At 39.1% G+C, this 23,433-nt stretch overlaps 1 protein-coding gene across 3 annotated transcripts in view; it reads right to left on the minus strand.

The window, feature by feature from the left end:
- Window positions 1-23,433, minus strand: part of Prkacb (protein kinase, cAMP dependent, catalytic, beta) — an 83,368-nt gene that overhangs the window by 40,702 nt on the left and 19,233 nt on the right. The window contains exon 1 of one of the 3 annotated variants that reach the window (NM_001164200.1): window positions 10,867-11,136. The exons of 1 other annotated variant lie outside the window; for it this stretch is intronic. In NM_001164200.1, coding sequence (NP_001157672.1) covers window positions 10,867-11,053 — 187 coding nt within the window. In that variant the 5' untranslated portion in view covers window positions 11,054-11,136. Of the gene's footprint in view, window positions 1-235; window positions 414-10,866; window positions 11,137-23,433 lie in introns of those variants that run through there. One more of the 3 variants, NM_001164199.1, reaches the window with a different exon arrangement.

Consider the following 23,433-nt stretch of genomic DNA (forward strand, 5'->3'; position numbering starts at 1 on the left):
CAATCCTATCAGCATGAGCTGTTACCACGGCAACATTAGACCAGCATTATCAGTTTCCTTCTAACCAAGAGGTAGCTTTCCTGAAGCTTTAACCAACTAAAGCAAATAAACTACCTTTTTATTTTAGGGTAGCGTGATGTCCACATTACGACATTCTCTCCATGTAAGCACTGAGCTACCCTCTTCCCACACCGCTCAAGCCTATCTTTAAATGCTGTTTGCTTCACATACTCACACAAGCCCATGTTGGATCCAGCGAGGAACGACAGCAGAGTGATTGCGCCTAAATGCCTTTCATTACAGCAGCTCCTACTGCTGCGGACCTCACGGAGACTCAAGTGCTGTGTGCTGTTGCTAGTGACTATTGGCGATGAATCTTATTGCCCAGATCGCTGACAGCTTTCATTTTTCACGAGCCAAAAGCTATACTGCGGCACAAATGTTAACTATTTAAACATTCTGTACCATGGGGTAATGTTATCTAAATCTTCTTTTATAAAGGAAAATCAGGGAATAGCACTTGTAAATTTCCATTAAATTCAGCATTGAGTATCTGATATTACCAAGATATTATTTTTAAAAGACCACACACAACAAATTTACTAGTAACCATTATCCAAGAGTGACATTCCTCTCATGATACAGTACTCTGAGGACAGACTGTACGGCAAGGTGGGTAGGCTGGGTGGCATGATGAGCAGGGTGTTCTAATCTCAGAGACCTCTGATTTGCAGCACTGGTAAGAGGAAGGGACTAGAGAACTGGGGCTGAGGCAGAACTTCAGCAGGTGAATCTGCACCTTTAAAGCTGCCAGAAAAGGCGGCACTTGTGATGAACAGTCAGTCAGCAAACCTCCCCAAGAAACAACAGAGCTGGACAGGGGTGCAGGAAAGGACCTGCACTGCTCTGGTACAGGCCCATTACAGACAAGCTGGGAAGCATTTTAGGAGGCAGTACTGGACTCTGGGTAAAAATACTCAAGTCTGAGGTGTTCTTGTCTGCTCAGATCCCTCCAGCTTGGTCTGGAAGGCTTAGCAGTGACACCATCAGAGACCCAAACTCTACACTGTAAAAAAAAAAAAAAAAAAAAAAAAAAAAAAGTGAAGTGGAAGGAATCAGGAATACTGCCCAGCTCCAGTAGCCGAATGTCCAAGCAGAGGCAGGCAGCACTGATGGTCTAGACAGAGCTTTAGCAAGGAAATGGCTGCACAGGGCATTATGAGCCCCATTTGAGATCCAAAATTTAAAACTGTTATGGACCAAATGTGTACTTCCTGATCACGTGGCCCACCAGCATGATTTCAGATAGCATACAACACTGAGTTCTGGGACTCAGGGTAACATCAAATCAGAATTGAGAGATGTGCAGCACATACCATGAAGGACATTCAATCTACAAACTGGACTAAAGATGCTGAACATGAAATGAAAACATAAGTCCTTGGAGGAAAAAGATTAAATAGAATACAGAGTTACTACAAATACCTTATTTTAAGCCCCTGATTTTTGTCCAAACATACATCATTCACGATGAGAATAACAAGCAGGAATGGCATTTATGTACAGCTAAAAAGTATTTGCAACTGGCTAGTGAAATGTTAGATGAAATAAAAGGGAACTGTTTAAGGACTTGATGAGAATGATACAGATGGAAATGTCAGTACAGAAAAGAAAAATATGAAAAAACAAAAAGTAGAGATCTGACAAATTAATAGAAAAACTTAAACTCACTCTAATACTAACACCCCATTTCAGAAGGAAAATGGCCCTAACCCTGTAAATGTGAGCTGAAGATAGATGAGTAACTATGAAGAACAAACTCCAAGGAAAGTACAAGTCTCACACAGGCATCCAATCTGAGGGCTCAACATACATCTAAGAGGAAACAAGAGGAAAGAGGAAACGTTTAAAAGAACAGTGACTGACAATGTCCTACTGAAAGAAGAGCCCCCAGTCTACAAGGCAGGTGAAGCTAGCAGTTAAGCTAATGCTAGCTGGGGCAAACACAAAGACACCTACACCTAGACACTTCAAATTCAAGTTACTGAACAATAAAGACAAAGGAAGAAATCTTAATTTGTAGCAAGAGAAAAACCAGTACTAATGTACAAAGGAAAAACAATTCAATTGAGTGCTAACTTCGCAAGTAGAACTAAGAGTGGCCAGAAGACAGTGAAATGATATTTTGAAATGCTAGAAGAAACAAGAAACAAAACTGCCCAGTAATAACTGTACATCCAGGAAAACGATCGCCCACAAACGTAAAATTCCAGGAGAAATTATAATAGAGAACATGTGTTTTAAGTACAAATGCACAGTGGAGTTTTCAGACGACAACGAAATGCCATTAAAGGGTAAGCTGACAGGAAGGGACAAAGAATACCAAAAAAGCAAACTAAAGAGGAAACATGTATGTGCACCTACATGCATATATACACATATAATGGTTATACACAGTCTTATATATGTGGCTGTGTATGTGGTGGTATCAAACCTTAAACTGCTAGGTAAGAGTTCAAAATGTACAGATGCAATATAGATGAAAATAATAATAATCAAATTTAGATAAGACATTTATTGGTTCAAAGAAGTTCTATTTAACTAGAGAATTATGTCAATCATATCCTAAAATAGATTGTTATCAGATAAAGTCATTAAAAACCAAAGGCACCTACTAAGAAAAATATTTTAACACAGCTATAACAGAATGGACCCTGCCCAAAAAACAAGCAACAACAGCTCTCACTGACTTCCACTTATGCACCTGAGTTCCTCCTTTCATGCCCAGTCAGTCAACGTGCTTATTGCAAGAGTGGTAACACAGCCCACATGAAGGTGCGTGATGAACACAACACTAGGGGATTAAGTCACACACAAGAGAAAACGATGCAGTGCACAAATGCAGTTTAAGTGTGAACTTGAGGTTGCTGCTCACTTAGCCTGACATACTGCTTCAGAGTAGACTTTCTAACATATAAACAGAAGGCTGTGTTCTAACAGAATGTTAAATACTATAGTACCAAAACACACAAGCCAGCAACCAATCTGTTTACTCTCATCACTACACATTATCTATGGGCTGTAATTATATGAGGTGCACCTTTCTACAGCTCTCGGAGCAGTAACTTTGTTGATGATAGTATTTCTATAAAGACATGAACAATGCATTGACCTATGGGATTAGCACAGCTATGGCATCACTATGCAATACGAAGGTCTGTACTCCAAGATGATGGAGTGGAGCTGCAGCCACAGAGGACGACGCTCACTGTTCACTGAAACTCAATGATGCAAAGCCGGGCTCGAGTTGGTGACTTCAGGCTCTTCTCTTAATAATTCATAGGAAAAGTAGACAGGAAGTGAACACGGATGGATCAAACTTGTACAACGACACTGAAAACTCATACACATAAAATGAGGTGCTAAAAGTGAGCAGAATGTTAATCTTTTGCAATGTACATGAAAATGCTCTGTGTTCATATGCAAGACAAAATAATAAATGAATTAATCAAAAGGCTTGTTCAATCTTTTAAAATACATTCTCTTCTCAGGTATAATTAAGGGCTTGCGAGATGGTTGAGTGGAAGACATCTGGCACCAAGTCTGATGGCCTGAGCTCCATTCCCAGGCCCACAACGTGGCTGGCGAGAACCAGCTCCTGTAAGTGGCCGCTCCTCTGACTTCCACATCTATGCCATGGCATGCACATACCACACACACACACACACACACACACACACACACTCCACATATGTTCAAAAAATTTTTAAAAAGCATAATTAAGGAATCAACAACAGGAGAGAATGTGGAAATCCTCAGACACTGTACCACAAAGAAATCCCAAAGAAAATAAGGAAACCTTCTGAAAAGGAAGGAAACAACCTACACACTTCTCTGGGAGGCTCCCAGGGCTCCATGCTGGCCGAGTGTGCCCATGTCCAAGAGGTCTCACAACCAGTAAGTATTGTGCTATCATCTGAGAACCAACTGTAGAAATAGAAAACTGTGGGTGATTAGCAGGTCCCAAAGTGGTCATTTCTTCCATTTTGTTGAAACTAATGAAAATGGAAGCAATTACTAATAAAATTGAAAATATGAGATTGAAAATTGCAAATCTCACCAATAATACGAAAGTGCCTGCAAGTCTGCTGAAGACATGAGCATGCAGGCTTGTCTTAGAAAGGCAAGACAGTTCCATGTTGAAGAGTAATGAATCAAATACATCAGTAACACGAAGGACAAACCACATGACCACCAGCAAGTGCAGCATCAGCAGCAGCGAGTCCTCTCAAGAACTAACAGTAGAAGGGTTTCTCAGTCTGCTGTGCAGAGAAAATTCCCGTGATTTACATCACACTTGACAGTGAGAGAGGAGCTGCTTTCCTGTAAGATGGGTACAAAGCACTCCTCTGCATTAACTTTGTATAGCCAGGGCAACTAGGAGAAATATTAAAGACATTTCCATACATAACAAGCTTTATGTGAAGGCCACATGATTCAATCTGAAGAGAATTTTAAAGTTATAAAGAAACTTACCAATAATCATTTGAAAAATAAGCAGGAAAGAATTTAAAAGTGAAATTCAGAAATGGTCTTATTCACAAAAGAATTAGAAATAAAGTATTTAGAGATGAACTTGGAGGTATCACAGATAGTTACAAACATCTAAAGACATGGAGAGGGACATGTCTGTCGTCAAGATGACAATTTCTTACAAACTGATCAATGAATCCCACACCATATCTAGAGAAATTCAATAGGCTTTTCTTTAGAAAATGATAAGCTGATTCACAAATTTGTATGAAAAGACAAAGCCCTCATAATAGCTAAAATAACTTTGGTAAAAGGACAAAATTAATGAAACACTGCTTGATTTCAAAACTCAGTGAGCAAACCAGTGTGGCTGGCGTAAGAATAAATATCCCTCATTCGCTGACACAGAGCTGCCAAGTCATCGATAAATATACATCTATCTTGAGTTCCGAAAAAGGGATTAAGATAGTTCAATGGAGGAACGTTTTCATAAAAAATGAAGTAATAAAAACCCGATACACATATAAAAAACTACTTCAGCCCATACTTCACAGTAAATATAAAGCTGAAAAATGGGTCTGTAGCAGAAAGCACAAATTAAAAATATGAATGGGTTTCAGTAAGACAAAGATTTCCTAAGGCCTGGCCCAAAAGGCACAGTACACAGGGGAAGAGAAAGATAACACTGACTTCATTAAAGTGTTGACCTTTCTTTCTTCAAAGATATTATTTTAAGAAATGATGAGACATGCTAGAAGCTGAGAGCAAATGTTTGCAAGTTACAAGTCTTTAAAAGAATTTGGACTCAGAATATATAATAGATTCGTAAGATTTAATAAAAAGAAGACACTTTAATTTTAAAAGTGGACACATGTCCAAACTAGATAGACAAATGGCTTCTGAGATTGTAAAATTAACCAATACTACTAGTTATTATGGACAGAGAAACTAAAACCTACTGTGAAACCTAAGTTTAAACCTCAATCTGGCTACGCCCCAAAGCCTGATGCCACCAAGTCCTGCTGAACACATGAAGGAACTCCACTCCTTCCAAGTGCAAGGGACGGGTAAAACAGCGCAGAGACTGTGAGAAAGTATACTGGTTCTTTCTTCTTCTTCTTCTTTTTAAAAAAGATTTATCTATTTTATATATATGAGTATGCTGTCTTTATACACTCCTGAAGAGGGCATCAGATCCCATTACAGATGGTTGTGAGTCACCATGTGGTTGCTGGGAATTGAACTCAGGACCTCTGGAAAAGCAGCCAGTGCTATGAACCACTGAGGCATCTCTCCAGCAGTGGCTGTTTCTTCAAAATATAAAAATATATCATACGATCATTTTATTCCCAGTCTTCTCCTATATATCTACTAAGAACCCTGTTCACTCAGACTTGTTTTCAAATGTTTATCATAACATTATCCATATAGCCAAACAGTCTAAAAAACAATTTTTTTGTTAGTCAGAACAGATAAAGCAAATGTGTTCTTGTCACACAACACAGGATAATTTAGCAATAAGCAGGAAGCAACTACTTGCATATTCCGCAACATAGATAGAAGATGCCAGAAACAATAGGCTACATACTATAGAATTGCAGTGATGTAAAACATCTAGAAAAAGAAATTAACAGAAAGAGGAGGTAGCTGAGTATTTAGAGTGATTCAGAGACATGGTATAATGGGAAAGTATTGTTGGTACTTAAATTCCTGGCCATTGAAACACAGTATTTACTTGAGGTGGGTGAGCATTTTGCTATTTTTACTAAATATCTGTAAACCTTTTAAAGAAATGGCAAACACCACAATAGAACAAGTTAGAAGAGTCCATTAGCATAAGTGTAAAGGCTATAAACGATTAAGATAACAAAGCATTTTCTCAGAACAGTGTGTCAGAATGAACCCATAGTCGTTATGTTTCCACAGAGTTCAAAATCAAACCACAGACAAACACAACACAAGGACTAAAAGAAACACAGCTCTCACACCACGAACTTAAGTCTTACTAAAAATAAGCAGAAGATGGTCAGAGCATGAAGAAAGGAATTGTGGGTTCTGATAAGAACGAACGATGGAGGAATGGGGTACTTTGATAGTCTTGTTAAGAGCTAATATCTGAAAGACATTATCTATGAGTAAATCTTCACACAGGAAGAAACTGCAAAAAGAAATTCCTATCAGAGTACTGTGAACAAATATGGCCAAGCAGGGAATTCACTATTTGGTTATCATAAATTGTCATATTTGCTGTAGTTTTAATAGTGTTAGTCCGAATTAAAGACCCAACACAAACAAACAGAAAGTATGCTAGCTATACCGACTTCTTTGTAGAAGACTAAGCAGATTAAATTATCCCCAATGGCATATTACAGATTCTTTTGGCTCTTTTATCTAACGTGTCATTATGTTATGATTTCCCATTTTAACAAATGATGTTAATATGGCTGGAAATATCACTCGCCTACCCACCATGTTCAATTATACTCCCAGCATCACACACACAGACATGGGAAAAGGGGAGGGGACAGGAAAGGGACAGACATGCTATAGGCTTCCTGCTATTACAACCTAACACTCTGAATATTAAGGGTTATATTGCTTCTGATTTCTAATTTCCCCCAGAATCTTTATAATCATAATCTTTAGAATTTTTACAATCATAGTTTTAAAAATGATTTATTTTTATATCATGTGTATGAATGTTTTCCTACAAAAATGCATGTGTAGCACATTTGTAGCCGATGCCTAAGGCCAGAAGGGGTCTTTGGATCTCCTGGAACAGGAATTCCAGGAGGTTGTGGACTGTCCTGTGGGTCTGCGTACTGAAGCCAGGTCCTCTGCAAGTAAGTGCTCTTAACTCTGGACAATTTCTCTGACCTCTATAATCAGTTTAGAAACTATGACATAATAAATATTAAAATAGCTTTCTAATGAGTAGAAATTGATTATAATCAATGAGCTCATAAAATAGTTGCAGAATTAAGAAAAGAGATTAAAAAATAATTTAGAAGTTACAATTACACAAATTCAACGGACTAACAGATTGGGTTTGAAGAGCTTCAGAAGGGTAAAGCTGACAGCTATGACAGTCACATGAGCTATCAAGTTCCGAGGACATTCGCATCCTAAGGCATCACAGCATTTGCTGTCGCGTGCACTTCACAAAAATTAACTTGTGCTCACAAAGAAACTGACAAGCATTTCTTGGGAAGTTCAGGCAAAGTGTTGTAAGGTCTTAACACATTTGCTCTTTAAAATGCTGCAGCTTAGACACTGTTAAGCGTGAAAATCAATGGCTCACAACATGCAAACCTTTGATTACTTTCAGTTTTATATAACTGCTATTGAGGTAAGAAATATTGAAAAGGGAAGCACAATACATTTTCTAGGAAGACGAGTCAATGAATGTCAATGAGTCAGGACAAAAGGAATTCCTCTGTGCTGTTACTACAGCCGAATGTACTAAGGTGTGCACAGAGATAGCTATGACATATTTTATCAATCAGGAACAATTAATTAATTAATTTGAAAGTAAAAGCTGAAACCCCTAGAAACAACTCTGTAGCCGATGCTCCATATTTATCCCTACAGAAACATCCCTGGAGAAGAAAAAACTTTGATTAAAGTTTATTCCATTTCCTATCTTCCATCTGATGAAAGGGGCATGCCTATTATTCTCAGGCTGAAGCAAGAGGATGACAGACAGTTAAGGCCAGCATAAGCTGCTACATATCGAGTCCAAAGGTAACCTGAGCCACATTACAAAACAAAATAAAACCAAACACCTTTTCAAAAACCAAAACTCCAATTGCCTAAATTACCCTTTAATCTTTACTCAAGAGTCCATGTACCTAATTGTTAAATTGTGACTTCCACTCTTAGTTGTTTCTTAAAATAGCACTTTGGAATACAGCACCCTGTAAAACAAGCCATGCACGTAAACTCCACTTAGTAGCTTCCAACAATCCAACAATGCCTGAAAACTCCTTACTGGCCAGAGCTCTTCTATGGTCTAGTGAGATGGCTCAGAGAGTAAAGGCATTTGTCCCTGAACCTGGTAACGTGAGTTTGATCTCCAGGACCTACAATGGTGGAAGAAGATAATCAACTCCTGCAATCTGTCCTCTGGTTTCTACACCCACGACTCCAAACAAGTATTTTTTAAAAATCCATCCCTTAGCACATACACATGTGACCACAGAACTGTTTTCATCACGCAAAACAAGTAAGTGCAGAAAAGAGAATTGACAGGATCACAGTTTCTCTTCTCTGCCTTCCTCCTGTGCATCGACACAGCAGAGCGCATGCTTACACGCTTACTGTGCTCCTCCTCGCACATGCGTTCACAGTGTCTCTTAGAACAGCTGAGGGGCTGAAAGGAGAAGAGGGTGAGGAGCACTGACTGAGCTTTCCTTGCTCCTTAGCCATTTCTTACTCCAGCTCATTATTCACAGAGCTCTAACGTTTGGTCCTAATTGTGTTTGTATGCCATGATCCTAGTGCCCTGTTTCTGTCTTTTCAAAAGAAAAGATAAAAACAGTATTTATTAAGAGTCTATTTGTTTAAAAGAAATTATGTATTACAAAACTGTACTCTGTCACTGAATTTAACAATGTTCCAGAAAGTATATTGGTCTTGTACACTTACAGCCTGTTCAGTCTAGTTCAAACAGAACCTCCAATGATTAAATTCCATTATATTCACTACAAAGCAGAAAATCAACTCTGTCCTCATTTAAAATTATAAACACCTTTAAAGAACACAAAAATATCTCCAAAAGGGTTTAGAAGACTGCAATTTACAGAGCGGGACCAGGCCATGGAGACTTTGTCATACAAGAAGTTGAATACTGAGCTGTTATTCCACTTTTTAACAGTTCACTGAGACAGATATGAGACTCTTCATGTATTAACTTCCTATACAGTAAAGATAACTTGAAGTAATGCAATCTTTCTGGGAAGTTGGGCATGATGGTACAGGGTCAGAATCATAGCACCCAGGAAGCTAGGCAGGAGGAGCTACAAATTCCTTGAATCTGCAGCTGCATTGTGAGATCTTGTGTGAAAACACACAGACAGAGATAAACACACACGCACACATACACACATATGCAGATAGAGATGCTCAGAGACACAGACAGAAGCAGAAAGACACAGACACACAGAGAAACACATGCACACGTAAGTACATATATGTACACACAGACACATGCACATATACATATATATATACATATATGGACACACAGATACATGCATATATATATGCATACACACACACAGATATACATGCACACATACATACAAACACACACACACACACACAGAATGAGAGAGAGAGAATATGTTGATGAAAATGGTTTTGTACAAAAATACACCCTTTTTCATATCTCCCTAAAGTAGCTTCAAGGAGTGAAAAAGCAAGTCTGACATTGTAGAACAGTTGCCCGAGCTTCCCCAGAGCCATCTACATGTACATTTTCATTTTAAAGATGAGTTCTCTTACTTAACTGCTTTACAATCCATGAATCCAAGGAGGCAAATCCTAGTTCTATTTAATGACCATGTAAACGCAGTAGAAAAAGCTCTAATGCCAAGGACAACGGCTGCTTCTTAGTAGTCCCCTGCATGCTCCCTGGGAAGGGTCCAAGCTAATATGGGAATGGAGGCATACAGCTGTTATGTGTGAACTCAGCCTTTAATCTTCTTGCCATCAGAGATGCCAAACCATTTTAACACAACAGTCTAAGTCTGAACATTTTAACAGGTCCTAAAGATATGTAATATATTACACAATTTGTTTAATCTATTTTATACATGATATAAAATACAAGGATGTAAGATTTTGATGTTCATCATGTGACAAATATATAAAATTTTACATAGAATAATGTGCTTTTATTAGAAGGCCTTTTCTGTAAGACTCCGAGTGACTTTTACATATGCATTAAATAAGATGACAAGCCTGATACAATATACATAAATGTTTCTTTTCACTTCTGAAACATAAGATTAGTTATAAATAAAAGAAATGTAAAAGTAAGCAGATCATTGTTTATGCTGTAGAACAAAAACCATGTGACATAGAATAGAATTAAATAAGAATAACACTGATATTTTGTTATTGATATTTGTCCTAGGTACTTATAAAATTTAAAAAAAGAACAAAACAGCTCAACTTAATTTTTTATGAACTTTCTCACCATCCTGAAAAAAATCCTTATGCAAATCAAAAAAAGACAAAACTGGATTCTTTGCATTTGATCCTGAAACTCCAAGTACTTTAGCTGCTAATTACACTGTATCAGTTTAAAAACAAAACCAAACCACTTACTTGATTTGTCCCATGAGGCAGTGTGCTCAGAGGCCCGAAGGCCGTCATCTTCCAGAGCTGCCCTGTGCTCTTGTGCGGTGCCTCTGGAGTGCCTGTGAAACAGGCGGCTAGCGAACCCCTCCAGCTTCTGGAGGGCGGTGGGCGTGCCACTGTGCTGGCCACTGGACAGTTCTTTGTGAGCTGCCATTCGCGTGCATTTACACTTTAAAGTAACTGCAAGTGTTTTCAGAAGGAGCTCAACTTCCTACCAAGACGCTAAGAGCTATGCATGTGCTAAACTTCCTGTCAGCAGGGTTTGCAAACCACTACTGTGGCTGTTTCCTGTTAATATAAAACAGCACATTAGCGAGCCTCATCTCTGCTAGACATGCATACTTTAAAACTTGCAATATCTGCTAAAGGTTCTAGGTTTGAGTGTTCTGATACTAATATGCAGGAGAATGAACACAGTAACTATAAAGGTTCATATACAGAGAAGGAGAAAAAGTATTTTTGACAATGTGGAAAACTAGTTAAACATGTATTACAACCCCATGCAAATAACCAGAGGCCAAATAGTAACACGCTAGAATTAGTTTACAGGATGTCAGCTGACAGACTGTATGAATCTTTATAAGTAGTTAACTTTTCATTAACATTAGTATGAAAAGGTATCAATGGATAGCATGTCATAACTAAGAAAAAATCTGAGCTAATTTCATAATTTCAAAAGAATCAAAGTTGCTAACTCACTGACTCAAGGCTAATACATATGAAAATTATAGAAACAGCATACCAATACTGCCTAATTAATTTATTTATAGATATGTGCCTGTCTATAAATAACATCTGAAAACATTCTAACATTTGGAAAGCTTGAGGAAAAGAAATCAGATTGGAATTATGAAATCATATAGTAACCATCTATTATAATTTTATAGGCTATTAGCCATACCAAGAAATTTTAACTGAGAAAAGAATCCCTGTTGCTTGGCTAATGACTGTCAAAGCCCTAACACAGAAGGCCGCTGCTTCTTTAGTCTAATTTAAGGATCTCTTAGAAACATCACATACAATAAAAAAAAAAGTCATGTCCAGTTTGCATGATAAAGGTAGCATTTAAGGATTTTGAGTATTTGCCTGTCTACATCATGCGTGTCAGAAATTGATGGTTTTCTCTTTGGAAGTTCAAATAAAGGAAAAGAGGGAAAAGAAAGGGAAAGACGTTTAAAAAGTCTTTGTCCTTCTGAAACATATCTGAATTCCTATTTCCTGTTAAGTATTTTAATGCAATAAATAAAAACAATAATGTTAAATAAAATAAGCAGTACCAGGCAGGTCACAGGCAGGCCTGCCAGGGAGACCCTGAGCAGAAAGCTCTGCCATTGAAACCCTGCAGTGACTCTCTGGAGTAATACCACCAGGGTAGACAAGCATACAGCAGGACCTACAGGACCAACCATTCAACCTTAAAATGTGCTGCTTTTAAAATCGTCAACTGTGTGTAATCAGTGATCTATTAACACGTGGAGATATCTTACAAGACAGAAAGACTAGGAGCCTGCAGTGTCTAAATGTGTCTGGCACACAGTGACCAGTAGGCAAAAAACAGATGAAAGCATTCAGTTCCCTTGACTGGCTCTCCTGAGAGAGTTCTGCTCCCTGTCATGCTGAGCACAGAGTGGTGGCGCTGTCAGCAGAGCACTGCTACATAACTGCTACATAACGAGGAAAGAAGCTGTCCTGCTTCCACGACCCTTGTCACGTCACACTAATACTGGCTGTCTATCAGCTTGTGCTCCTGTTGTATTATTTGAATTCATGAGCACATGATTACATATATGCATATTATTATATACTATAAGATTAATAAAGAATATAAGCATAACTTTTAGCACTCCAAAAGTCTAACTAAAATCACCATATACTAGAAAACATTATTGTTAATAACAGGACTCTAATTGTAAATACACTAGTAAGCATTAAGTAATTTATAGTTAATAATAGAAGTGATGGGCTGGTGAGATGGCTCAGTGGGTAAGAGCACCCGACTGCTCTTCCGAAGGTCCAGAGTTCAAATCCCAGCAACCACATGGTGGCTCACAACCATCTGTAACGAGATCTGATTCCCTCTTCTGGAGTGTCTGAAGACAGCTACAATGTACTTACATATAATAAATAAATAATTCTTAAAAAAAAAAAAAAATAGAAGTGATATTATTGGACCTTTCAAGGTTTTCTACAGTCAAAGTTTGATTTCATTCTTTTCTGTTCATTAAGTGCAAAGGTAGATTTCTGAAAACGCTCCTGCATTCATCTCTGCTGCATGGGCCTCCCCAGATAAGACTCCCATGGTGGTTCCTTGCCAAACCTAACTAAACATAGTATGTCAGCTATTATGCCTTTTAACAGACATCTAGCCAGACCTTTGTTTGATATTGCTTAAATAAAGTCCCACATTCAAACAACAACACAGGGATTCATTTAACTAAAATACATAAGATTTAAAATTATTATATCAAAAAGGTAAACTTAAACTGAGTATCTTGAAAATGCTATGTTTGATAGTTTTTTGTTGTTGGTTATAAAACTGGTTCCTTTTGTTCAAAAGACCTTGCAAAACATAGAATATTTAATTTTTAAAATATCTGTCTGTAGTAGTGTGACAGGAAGCTGTTGCTATGGTGGTGCCAGAGACTTGCTTTTTAGTTTAAAAGAACTCTGCTGGCATCTACTGCCTGACAGAAACAACTGCAGCTCCAGCTAAACTGGAATTACAAGAAACAATAGCAGTTTCTGAAGGTAAACGTGCTGTGAATGCCAAGAGATGGAACACACACACACGCACACGCACACGCACACGCACACACACACACACACACACACACACACACACACACGGTATACAGGCTTGCACACAGAAATAGCAAATATCAGCAATATATTTGCTAAATACTTTACCACATGTGAGATCTGCATTTGTGATGTTAAGGCTCCTATAGTCTTTACAAGTGAATAACAACACTGATATTATGTGATTCCCACCACCCACCTCAATGCTATTTGGGAACTCAACCAGGGGTCTCAAACATTCGAAACACAAACTACACCGACAAGATTTATTTTCAGATATTTCAAACACTGTATTTTGAGACAGGACTTTGTTATGTTGCTAAGGCTGGCCTGGAGTTTGAGATCCCTTGTCTCAGAGTCCTTGAGCACTGGGACAGCAGGACTATGGCACCATGCTCATCTGACCACGCCTACTTCAAGAAGAGGAAAAAGCCCTTAGGCTGCATGAGCTGACTCTCCAGAAGGACCTTTCAAGTCAGTTTCAGTTTTGGCTGGGGAGGGAGGTGAAAGTGGTGGTGGGCAAGATGGGCTGTTGGACCTATTGCCAAGTGTCTGAGACTCTGCCAGTGTATGCTTTCCTTCAGATGGTCGGACCTTGATACAGACCTTTAAGACTTTCAGTTTTATATCTGTATCTGTATCTTGATACAGATCTTGAAGCCTTTCAGTTTCATATCTGTATCTATGTTTGCAAACACACCGGGGCCTAGCAAAATTATGTACAGAAGTCTGAAGATTAAGGAAGACATGGGATCATATTTAGTATGTAATGCTTTCACGTGGAGGAAAAATGACACAGCCATGACCTTGTTATGTAAATATAGATTTACACAGCAAGTGAAATTCATGTAGCATAGCACAGTGACTGGCATTTACCTACACAGTCTGAATAGCTCATATTTTTAGTAAGGATTCCATTGGGTAGATTTATAACAATATACATATCCATTTACAATTAAACTTCATTTGCACCTATTAAAATTCAGGTGGCTGAATATATGTATCTACTCCTGGGTCTTAGTCTTTTATTTTATCAACTTGTGCCAAGTCCCTTCACATACCATACTGACTTGGAAGCTTCAGAATTGCCAGTCAACTTAAAATCTTACAGTGTAAATCTTCTAACTCCCATTCCATTACCTTTCTGCACTCTGTGTGTGTGTGTGTGTGTGTGTGTGTGTGTGTGTGTGTGTGTGTGTGTGTGGTTTTACTGCTGTGAACAGACACTATGACCAAGGAAATTCTTATAAGGGCTGGCTTACAGGTTCAGAGGTTCAGTCCATTATCATCAAGGAGGGAAACATGGCAGTATCCAGGCAGGCACAGTGTAGGAGGAGCTAACAATTCTATATCTTATTCTAAAGGAACAGGAAAAGACTGTCTTCCAGGGAGATAGGATGAGGGTCTTAAAGCCCACACCCACAGTTACACACCTACTCCAAGAAGGTCACACCTTCTAATAGTGCCACCCCCTGGACCAAGCATACTCATAAAGTCTGATTCCACTCCTTAGTCCCCATTGGCTTCTTCAAACACATGAGTCTGGGGGGTTATACCTAGCCAAAGTATAATAAAAAAATACATTTAGTCCAACTTCCAAAGTTCCCATAAACTACAGGAGTCTGAAAAATGTTAAAAGTCCAAAGTTTCTTCTGAGATTCATCCAATCACTTAACTGTAATCCCCAAGGCAAGACAGGAAATCCACTAGGCAAACTCCAAACTCTACATCTCCAAGTCTGATGGCAAAATGGTCTGCAGATCTCCAACTCCTTTTTCATCTTTGTTGACTGCAACAAACTTCTTTCTTGTGAGCTGGTTCCACTCCCTGTTAGCAGCTTTCCTCAGCAGATAGCCCATGGCTCTGGCATCTTGAACATCTTGGGGTCTCTAAGTCAACTTGAACTTCACAGCTTCTTGTTCCAGTGTCTAGGATCCACACATGATCCTCCAAAAGGCTTGGGGTCACATCTCCAGCTCTGCTCTCTGTAGTACTCTAGGCTCTGGTTGACTTCACTGCTTCTGTTGTTCTTGGTGGTCATCCCATGGTACTGGCATCTCCAATCTGCTGGGGTCTTCCGCTGCAACTAAGCTTCACCAATAGCCTCTCATAGACTCTCTCTTCATGGTGGCAAACCTCATGTTCTTTGCATGACCACTTCAGGCCTTGGCTATTAACTGCAACTAAGGCTGCACCTTCATAATGGCCTTCCATGGCCTCTCAGTGCCAAGCCTCAGTTGCTATCCATAACCCCTTCATACATTCAAACCCAGTACCACCTGGGTACATTACTAAGTCCTGCTGCAGCACAAGGTACAACCTTGGGTATCTCTGGAACACAGCTTCTTTGTGCTATCAGAAAAAAATTTACCAGAATATTTCACCTCAGTGATTTGGTCTCTTCTTAATCACTGCTAATTTCTTAGCTCCAGCTAACCAGCAGCAATTGTCCCAGTAGTCCCTTCAATTCTTGACTCTAAAGCCCAAGCCCCATAGCCAAAGCCGCTGAATCTGGAACATGCCCACCCCTCCCTTATTCTATTATCAGCTTTCGATTTTCTAACTCCCTCAATGCCTAAAGTTGGCTGTCTTGGAACTTGATCTGTAGATTAACCTTAACTCAGAAATCTACATGGCTGTGTCTCTGGAATGCTGGGATTAAAGGCCTGAATTTAAGCTTTTCTTCACCTAAGACTTTCTCTGTCTCAGGAAGGCCTTGAACTCAGAGATCTGATTTACTTTGACTTCTGGGATTAAAAGTGTGCACCACCATGCCTGGGCCACTGTTCCTCAAGATCCAGATCAAAAGTCTGTGTCTTCTAGCTCCAAGAGCCGGATCACAAGTGTGCTCTCCATTTCTGGATTGTAGTTCGTTCCAGATTAAAAGTCCAAACTATTTCCTGTTCAACTCCAAACAGTCTTACCCTGAGATCAGCACTCCCTTAATCTCTTCATCTCCTCAAATTCGGGATTTAGCTGCATTTCACTTCCTGGTGCCCTTTTATTATTACCTGAACCATACATTTTATATTTTTCCTTTCTAAGCTTGCTCTGCTTGTTCAAAACACTTCATGAGACTTAACCAGAGAACAAAGTCTCTGTTGGGCTTTTTTGAGACTTCCTTTGTCATTGCAATTAATATAAATCTCTTTACCTTAGCATCAGGTAGACTCTTCAGACAAGGGCAAAAAGCAGCCACATTCTTCACCAATATCACACGGACAGTCTCTAGGCCACATACTAAAATTCTTCTCCTCAAAAACCTCTAGAGCCAGGCTTCCACAGTTCAAATCACTGTTAGCAACAAAGTCTTTCATATTCCTTCTAGGATGGCCCATTAAGCTCCATTTAAAACAGTCCATTGCTTTCCAAATCCAAAGTCCCCAAATCCACTTTCTTCCAAACAAAAGCATGGTCAGGCCTATCACAGCAGTACCCCAGAGCCTGGTACCAACTTCTGTCTTAGTTAGGGTTTTACTGCTGTGAACAGACACCATGACCAAGGCAACTCTTATAAGGCCAACACTTAATTGAGGCTGGCTTACAGGTTCAGAGGTTCAGTCCATTATCATCAAGGTGGAACATGGCAGCATCCAGGCAGGCACTGGGCAGGAGGCGCTGAGAGTTCTACATCTTCCTCTGAAGGCTGCTAGAAAACTGGCTTCCAGGCAGCTTGGATGAGAGTCTTAAAGCCCACACCCACAGTGACACACCAACAAGGCCACACCTCCTAAGTGCCACTCCCTGGGCAAAGAATATACATATCATCACTGCAGACTAACATGTGAACTTACTAGTCCTCCCTTGTTTCTTACATTTCTTGGGATTTTATATATACATTTAATCATTTTGAACAGATTTATGCCATCCATTTACCTTCCTTATTATACTCTATGTCTATGACTTTCAGCATAGTGTTCAACAAGAGAGGACACAGTTTCTGATCCAGATGTGAGAGGTCACTGGTGAAGGTGCAGCCTTAGTTGCAGTTAATAGCCAAGGCCTGAAGTGGTCATGCAAAGAACATGAGGTTTGCCACCATGAAGAGAGAGTCTATGAGAGGCTATTGGTGAAGCTTAGTTGCAGCGGAAGACCCCAGCAGATTGGAGATGCCAGTACCATGGGATGACCACCAAGAACAACAGAAGCAGTGAAGTCAACCAGAGCCTAGAGTACTACAGAGAGCAGAGCTGGAGATGTGACCCCAAGCCTTTTGGAGGATCATGTGTGGATCCTAGACACTGGAACAAGAAGCTGTGAAGTTCAAGTTGACTTAGAGACCCCAAGATGTTCAAGATGCCAGAGCCATGGGCTATCTGCTGAGGAAAGCTGCTAACAGGGAGTGGAACCAGCTCACAAGAAAGAAGTTTGTTGCAGTCAACAAAGATGAAAAAGGAGTTGGAGATCTGCAGACCATTTTGCCATCAGACTTGGAGATGTAGAGTTTGGAGTTTGCCTAGTGGATTTCCTGTCTTGCCTTGGGGATTACAGTTAAGTGATTGGATGAATCTCAGAAGAAACTTTAAACTCTGAACTGTAAGTCAGCCAAACATATACCCTTTAAAGTATATATACATACTTTATTTTGGTTCTGTTTCTCTGGAGAACTCTAATGTAATAGTGTTGTTTATTAACTTCTATAGCCTGGATTTTGCTTAATTATTTGCTCTCTGTTTTTATTTTCAAGTTAACCAGCATCTCCACCATTAGGTTTCATCAAGGCATTTTCAAACAAACCTTGATTTTTGCTGACCCTCCCATCATCTTCCATACCCCAAAAGCCCATCTTGTTCCTTTGGTCCCTCATCTCCTCTGTGCTTTCATGCCACACTTGTTCTTCCTCACTCTCTCTCCACATCTTCCCAACTCCTGCTCTCTCTAGTTGGGCAGTTTATGCCCATATTCACCCCCACTTACAAACAAGCACAGACATTATAAACTAAAATCCTTATGAGAAAGAACCACCAAAACACATCACTTGATGTAAGTTTACAGCTGCATATATTTGTCTACATATTTCATTTTTTTGGAGTCAAAGTAAATTCCAATGTATATTTATTCTCCTAAGGACCACTTTATCTAGTCTCTACCTTGTTTCATATACATTTCAAAATTATTTTTTCTAGTTTTTTGAAGACTAGTTTTCTGGAACTTTGATGGGCACTGCATAGAATCAATTAGGACCTACCTCACAAACATCACAAGAGGTTTGTTACCTAGGTAATTCTTGATTTGTCGAGATGGGATTAAGTGTAACAGTATTTATATGGTATATTCTCCCCACCCCCTTTCTCCCAATTTTAAACAATCTTCTCCAAAATATTCAATGGACAAGAAAAAAGCACATTGCTGGATCTTACAAAGAGTAGTTATATTTAATGTGATTGTTGGCAAAATTGGATTTAGGTCTACAATTTCTTTTCTGCTGTTCTCCTTATGTTATAATGAACAGACTTGACATGCTGGAAATGACCCATCTTTGAGGTGAATGCACTAGTTTAATTTGTCTTCATTGTTGTACAAATACAACAATAAGATCCCATGCCCAATGAAGATGATGAGAGAGCACTCATTGCCTTTGTGACTTTTCTCACACTTCCTTACTATGTCTCCCTCCTACCACTCAAAATCCCCAGGCAAGCAGAGCTTTTAACAATGCAGATAATTTGCATTCTATAGACTTTTACATATCAAAATTTCTTTCATTAAACTAAGATTTTATTGTACAATAGATTGAGATATACAATGCTACATCAATCCTATGACATCTTGCTTTGCTTTTATGTGGTTGCTTTTTATAATTAGTCAATCGATATTGACACACTAGGGTTAACCAGCTCACTGGTTTTATCTAGTGTCCTTTCTGCTCCAGGATTCCACCCAGGATGCCACACTCCATCAGTACCCATGTCTCTTACACTTCTCTGGCTGGGATAATCTCTAGATTTTCCTCCTTCTCCCCGCACCCTTAGAAATCCAGGAAGCACTGGTTACTCACACTGTAAACTATCCGTCAGCTAGAACTGGCTGTGTATTCAATGTAGCTCATCACTGCAGACAGCTTGACTATTTCCTGTAGCTAGTACTGAGCGTTAGAATACTCTGCCACCCCAGCTTTCCATACTACACTCTCTGCCAGGAAGTGACTATGAACAGCACACTTAAGGAGCTATGCTTGACCTCCCTGAGGGCCAAGTGCAATTTAATTTGTCGGTACAGGTAGTGTGGGTCTTTGCCCCCATTGAGGTACTAAGTCATCAACTCATATATTTATACTTTGGGCTCTAATTCAACACCATATTATTTATCCACACTCTGGCCAGTGGAAGTTCTTCTGATTGCCTCTGTGTCCCTGTGATGTGTTCAAGCACACACATGTCTAAACACATCCTCACGTTCTTTAGTAATCAGTACCTCCATATTTCGCATATTCCCTGCCCAAGCCTTAGATTCAGCACTTTCTCCAAGGCCCATGCTTCCCTTCTATTGAACAACAACATTTGAAATCAAGATCAGGGAAGCAAACCGCATGGAACTGGTACATAGACAGATAGGCTGATCAATGAAATAGAACTGAAGACCCAGAAATAAACCCACACACTTATGTACACTTGATCGTTGACAAAGAAGCCAAAAACGTGTAATAGAGAAAAGAAAGCAGCTTCTATAAATGGTGCTGATCTAACTAGTAGTCTGTATGTAGAAAAATGAAAATAGATCCGTATTTGTCACCTTGAACAAAGCTCAAATCCAAATGGATCAAGGACCTAAACATAAAACCAGACAGAGTGGATCTAATAGAAGAGAAAGTGGGAAAACAAACAAACAAACAAACAAACAAAAAACCTCAAACTCATTGGCCTGGCCCCATTTCCTGGACAGAACTCCAATGGCTCACGCTCTAAGATCAAAAATTGACAAATAAGAGCTCATGAAACTGAAAAGCTTCTGTAAGGCAAAAGACACAGTTAATAGGACAAATTGGCAACCTACAGATTGGGAAAAAAATCTTTACCAACCCCACATCCAATAAAAGGTTAATATCCAAAATATATAAAGAACTCTAGAAGCTAACCTCAAAAAAAAAAAAAAAAATCAAAGAACCCAATTAACAAATGCTAAACAGAGAATTCTCAACTGAGGAATCTCAAATGGCCAGGAAGTACCTAAAGAAAGTTCAACATTCTTAGTCATCAGAGAAATGCAAATCAAAACAACTCTGATCTTACACCAATCAGAATGATTAAGAACAAAAACTCAGGGGACAGTAGATGCTGGAGAAGATGTGGAGAAAGAAGAACACTCCTCCATTGCTGATGAGATTACAACCACTCTGGAAATCAATCTGGTGGTTTCTCAAAAATTGGAAATAGTTCTACTTGAAGACCCAGCTATACCACTCCTGGGCATATACCCAAAAGAAGCTCCAACATATAATAAGAACATGTGCTCCACTCTGCTCAGAGCAGCCTTATTTATAATAGCCAGAAGCTGGAAACAACCCAGATGTCCCTCACAGAAGAATGAATATAGAAAATGTGGTACATTTACACAATGGAATACTATTAGAAATGATGAACTCAAGAATTTTGCAGGCAAATAGACTGAACTAGAAAATTTCATCCTGAGTGAGGTAACCCAGACCCAAGAGGGCACACATGGTATATACTCACTGATAAGTGAATATTAGCCCAAAAGCTCAGAATACACACCATATAACTCACAGACTATATGAAGCTTAACAAGAAGGAAGGCCAAAGTATGGATGTTTCAATCCCACTTAGAAGGGGGAAGAAAATAATCTTTGGAGGTATTCTTTTTGGAGATTGAAGTCATAGCCTCAAACTTGATAGAGTGAACTATCTGCTCAGCCCTTATAGGACATTTATTGGTCCTCAGTAGAGCAAGTATATTTACAACTACTTTAGGATACTGCATTCCACTATTTTCAATTTATCTATTTTAAATAAGCAAACAGTATTTTCAAAACTCCCTCTCTCCCTTCATCTATCTATCTAGGCCTCCTACTTGTAGGTATATACTCCAATCACAAAGCTAAGCCCCCAACTTTTCTTTCCATAAATGTTTTTAGTAACTTGGAAATACTTTGTAAATGTGAAAACATATCAAGGTGTCACAAAACCAGGGATAAAGAGCACTAATATTTTCTGATTTCATTTTAAAGTTCCAACTAGAAACTACCACACACATTAGTTTCTGTATTAGAATTTTGCACTGCTTTATCAACTTTCATGTCTATACTAATTTCCAAGTTATTTTTATTGGGACTGTGATGAATAGATAATAAATTTGACAGTTTTAATATCAGGTAACATCTGAAGGAACTTCAGAATTGTGGTGACCTAGTTGTAAGCATGCTGTGTGATAAACAGCCCTACATGTTACCCTGTGGTAAGCAGCCACCGTAACATTCTCTTCCCATAACATTAAGCACATCTTACAACTAAAAACACAGATGTCAGTCTGAGGCTTTGAGGCTCACAGTGAGAATGAGAGCACAGCTTAAGTGACTGATATCTGCAGTAGCCCATCCCCAAATACAATCTCCTACCATGATATGAATAATTAGATGACATTCAGCGCATAGCAGTATAAGAAATGAAGTCTACCAGAAGGTGGCAGAATGGGGCTATGTAGAATTGAAATTCAAAACTACAAATTCTTTTGTCATTTCTGTAGACTTGGACAACAGATGAAAAACACAAATTTAGACCCTTATACGAAGATGAGCTGAGAATACACAAGAACATTATTTCATATACACAAATTAGGTTATAAAACTCCCACAAAGACCATCCTATCAGAAGACTATTCTCCATTTTCCTGCTCCCAGAAGCCTATTTATACAACACTAAGAAAATATGGCTCTACCCATCCTTTGTTTCATTTCAGTATTATACCTGAATCTACTAACAATTCCTTGGAGAATTACTACAAATGTTACACGATTTAATCTATTTTGTTTGGTAAGGTTGGTAGCAGTTATCAGTAACAGCAAGATGAAATCCTTCATAATACTATTAAGAAAAGTTGTTTCTGGCATGGTGGCGCACGCCTTTGATCCCAGCACTCAGGAGGCAGAGGCAGGCGGATTTCTGAGTTCAAGGCCAGCCTGGTCTACAAAGTGAGTTCCAGGACAGCCAGGGCTACACAGAGAAACCCTGTCTGGAAAAACAAAACAAAACAAAACAAAACAAACAAAACAAAACAGAAAAGTTGTTTCTATAATGAGAAGGTGTAATAAGGTTTACTATATTGTTCTTCAACTATCACTTGACTGTTCACAACAGACTTGTTCATCTTTGCTTTCCTGATTCCGACTACAGAGCCTAGAACACATAAACACTTAGGACCTGCTGATGAAACATCAACTGAGTAAAACATCAAGGTGAAAACTGAGACTGAAAACCATTAGACAGATACCTAAGACACTAGCATGTAGTTCATGTTACTTTCTCACCTGAAAACAAAATAAAACAAATCGAAACAAAAGAAAAAACAAAACAAACAGGTGCTAACAGCTCTCGGGTAGGGAAGGAACCGCATACAGACAAACTGGTTGATTTTAAAACTAGATTTGCCAATAGCAGCCATTCGCATAAGGCAACCAGAACGAAGGGTCAGGAGGGAAGAGCTGGGGTAAGGCTGCGAGGTCTGCAGGGCTACTTAGTGGAGGCAAGTGTGTCAAGCCTCACCAAGGGCTCCACAGAGCAG

This window comes from Mus musculus, chromosome 3 (genome assembly GCF_000001635.26).
Source record: "Mus musculus strain C57BL/6J chromosome 3, GRCm38.p6 C57BL/6J".
NCBI lineage: Eukaryota > Metazoa > Chordata > Mammalia > Rodentia > Muridae > Mus > Mus musculus.